We start from the raw sequence: 3198 nt of genomic DNA, 5'->3' as shown, positions 1-3198 counted from the left end.
AGGACCGACACAGTATATAAAGTTCAAACTAATAATATCAAAGAGTATAAAAAAAAGTAGAATTTTGTGGAAAATCCTACACCCCACCGATATGTACAGTAGACAATAATAGATCAGAAGAATTACAGAAGAGATGAAAAAAAACCAAAAGAAAAATAAAGGTGTTCCGTATTTCAAAGTCTGTGCATTGCCCACTGCTTCACGCCTACGCAACTTCTTTGGCTTCTCTTTTTTTATCAGATCTTCTTTTCTTTTTTCTTTTTTGCTTTTTCCATGTTTCCATGTCATCATACCACTTTTTTTTTTTTTTTTTTTTTTTTTTTTTTTTAAAAANGATCTACGTATCTACCCAATTTGATTTGATTTTTTTCCAGAGTTCGAAGTACAATAAACTAGTTAGTTCATTTAAAATGTAACCACTGTTCTGTTTTTCAAATTTTCAACGGGTACACGTTTGAAGCCTAACTTTGCTCAATCACAACTAAATACGTAAGTAAATCGGAAGTACTTTAGTACTACTAAGAAATGAGAGATAAAATAATTAATCAACAAACAAAATAATTCCGATGTTTTTATTACAACCCCAATAGATTTTTCCAAAAATAGCAGAACACACTACTTAAGTAACACAAATAACAAATCCCACCCAACAACATTTTTGAATTTCACTGTCGACTAAAAGTGAAAAAAAGTTACCCCACTCCACTCCACTCCCTTAAACCCTCCCAAGGTTAACAAAAAAATTACAGAGAGCTTTGTCTTCGTAACTAAAAATACATTATATTATAATGTAACACACTTGTAATAATACCCCCTAATTTTATTCTTCATCATCATCATATCCCTTATTACTACTAATCATAACATTATAACCTACACCCAAACCACTTCTAAACTAAGTACTCCTTTCAGACCAAAACAATCCCAGTTTAAACCCAATCATCAGTAATTCAGTACATCCAATCCTGTGGAAGACGTATTTCTTGGTTCAGACAACCACCACTAACTCCTCTGAAACTTCCCTGACGTGCAAATAGTGCACTTCTCGCCAACATGCACTCTGTACAAATCATAAATACAGTCATAGTTAGTTTAATAGCTCTGTTTACTTTGCTTCATCCAAAAGGTTAATTGAGGGTATAATTACCGTAATCGATCTGGCTACGTCTTGACCCAACAACATTGTTGAACTCATCAAAGTTGAGAATGTGCTGATTGACTTTTGATTGCAACACAGCTGGAGAGTTCACTGGTACAGAGACGAAAAAACAAAAATATTAAACTCTCTCTGACACATCAAGACTTACTACAAAAGAGAATCTTTAAGACAACATACCTGGTTTTTTCTGAGAATTGGAAGGAGTGGTTGTTGTTGGGTATTGCCGGGGAAGGAAAACTCCGGCACCGGCAGAAGGACGCTTCAGGGGAGCTACAGCGTGTTGCGGTGGCAACCAAGTAGGGTTAGACAAAGCAATGATGCTCTGTCTTGAGTATCTCGGGTTCTCGAACAGGACATCTTCTTGATCTACTCTCTTCGAGATTCTTGACTGAGAACAGAGCCACAAGTGGTCAACGAGGCGCTGGTGCTGGAGCTCAGCAAGAATCGCAGCGTTTTGACGGCGGAGTAGAGACTCAGGGGATTGAAGAGGAAGATGATGAGGCTCATTATTATAGCTTCCGAGTTTGAGTCTAGCAACTTCTCCAGCAGCTGCAGAGATCACATCCCAGGCATTGTGTCTACGTGATGATGACGTAGGAACCGGAGGGGATGGAAGGATAGGACTTCTGCTTCCAGAGTTTGAAAAGCTTCCGAGTCCACTCAGTGTTGACTGAGGCGAAGTAGCTGCGGCTTGACGTTTCTCCTGCAGAGTATAGCAGAATCAATAAGCATGAGTTGTGTAGACTTATAGAAGAGAAAGAAGAGAGATCTTTGTGTTTTGTTTCTTACCTGAGTCTTGAAGAGAGGGGGAGGAGTAAGACGGTGAGTAGAAGGAGCGAGTCGGCGAGTTAAACCAGCGAGGAAGTCTTCCTCGTCGTCACTGCTCTCGTCTTCCGTCTCAGTAGAGTCACCGGGAGAAGTGAAACCAGGGGAGAAGGAAGGAGAGTCGAACTCGTAAGGGAACTCGCTAGGGAAACCGAGTCGAGTAGGGGTTAACTCGGGAGCAGGAGCTTTCTCCATGATAGGAAGGTTGACGGAGAGATACGGAGAAGGGAGAGGACGAGACATAGAAGAAGATGAAGCAGAAGAGAGAGAGGGTAGGTTGAGGTGTGAAGTAGTAAATGGATATAAGTGAGGAGGAAGATGGAGAATGTTGAAGACATGGTTGCTTTTATTAAGGTTTCTATGAGACAGCTCAAAAGCACTTTAATTTTCTCACTTCTGCCTTTTTTTTTTAATTTTTTCTTCTAAATATAAATATTATCCGTAATTAATGCGTGATGGACGAAAATCAAAAATCTATTTTCTTTTGGTCTTTCTTTTTAACTATTTTGCCTTGGAAACCAAAAGAAACAATACTGTGTAGTGTGTACTTGTATTTTTTTTTTTTTAAATACTACTCCGTATTAGTAGTACATTTGTTATAAAAAAAAACAATATACTTGGATGTATGTACTATCATTTGGATTCCAAAATTTGAGGTTATTAATAAATAGTTTAAATTTGCAAAAAAAAAAAAAAAATTGAGACTGTTGCAAATATCTCATCGTGTTGTCTCTTTGGTTCTAATAATATTATTTATTATTAATCATATAAGATAGTAATGAGGAAATGTGAAAGGGCATGAGAAAATACAGGTGGAACCCACTTGATCCCAAAATCAACAAGTTGTCATTTTTACAGCTCCAATGTCTCCTCCTCTAGTAATGTTTATTAATTAATAAAAACACTAAAACAAAATCTCAGTCTTTAAGACGACTAGACTAAAAATATTACTACTAGTGTGGGCAAAAATGAAAAAAAGCAACTAAAGAACACTTGATAATCACGCCTTCCTCTCATCTTTTTGCCTCTCATGCAAATCCTTCTCATCATTCTAATCATCTCCTTTCCCACATTAATACTGCTAATTATAATCACGCTCCTTTTTATTAGTAGTACTAGTAGTAATCTATGAGACGGGAATTTACACAGCTAATTATAACCAACTAAAAAAAGATGAAGAAGGGTCACAAACTAGGTTCAAAGGTTTAAACCCA

At 37.1% G+C, this 3198-nt stretch overlaps 1 protein-coding gene across 1 annotated transcript; it reads right to left on the bottom strand.

Annotated features, from left to right (window-relative positions):
* On the bottom strand, nt 539-2313 carry LOC104792823. Its single transcript, XM_010519053.2, has 4 exons — nt 1949-2313; nt 1337-1862; nt 1148-1249; nt 539-1060 (listed from the first exon to the last, which is right to left on the bottom strand). Exons 1-4 carry the CDS (start codon nt 2225-2227, stop codon nt 951-953), a joined length of 1017 nt encoding a protein of 338 aa, XP_010517355.1. The 5' UTR covers nt 2228-2313; the 3' UTR covers nt 539-950.

Source organism: Camelina sativa, chromosome 6, assembly GCF_000633955.1.
Source record: "Camelina sativa cultivar DH55 chromosome 6, Cs, whole genome shotgun sequence".
Classification (NCBI taxonomy): Eukaryota; Viridiplantae; Streptophyta; class Magnoliopsida; order Brassicales; family Brassicaceae; genus Camelina; species Camelina sativa.
This window is presented reverse-complemented; position numbering and strand designations above follow the sequence as displayed.

Bases quoted from the DNA above. Each gene is read 5' to 3' on its own strand.
- LOC104792823 (XM_010519053.2), bottom strand. From the start codon at position 2,227: ATGTCTCGTCCTCTCCCTTCTCCGTATCTCTCCGTCAACCTTCCTATC. The intron at 1,863-1,948 runs GTAAGAAACAAA...TATACTCTGCAG, and splicing joins CCCCTCTCTTCAAGACTCAG to GAGAAACGTCAAGCCGCAGC. The intron at 1,250-1,336 runs GTATGTTGTCTT...TCTCTGTACCAG, and splicing joins CAATTCTCAGAAAAAACCAG to TGAACTCTCCAGCTGTGTTG.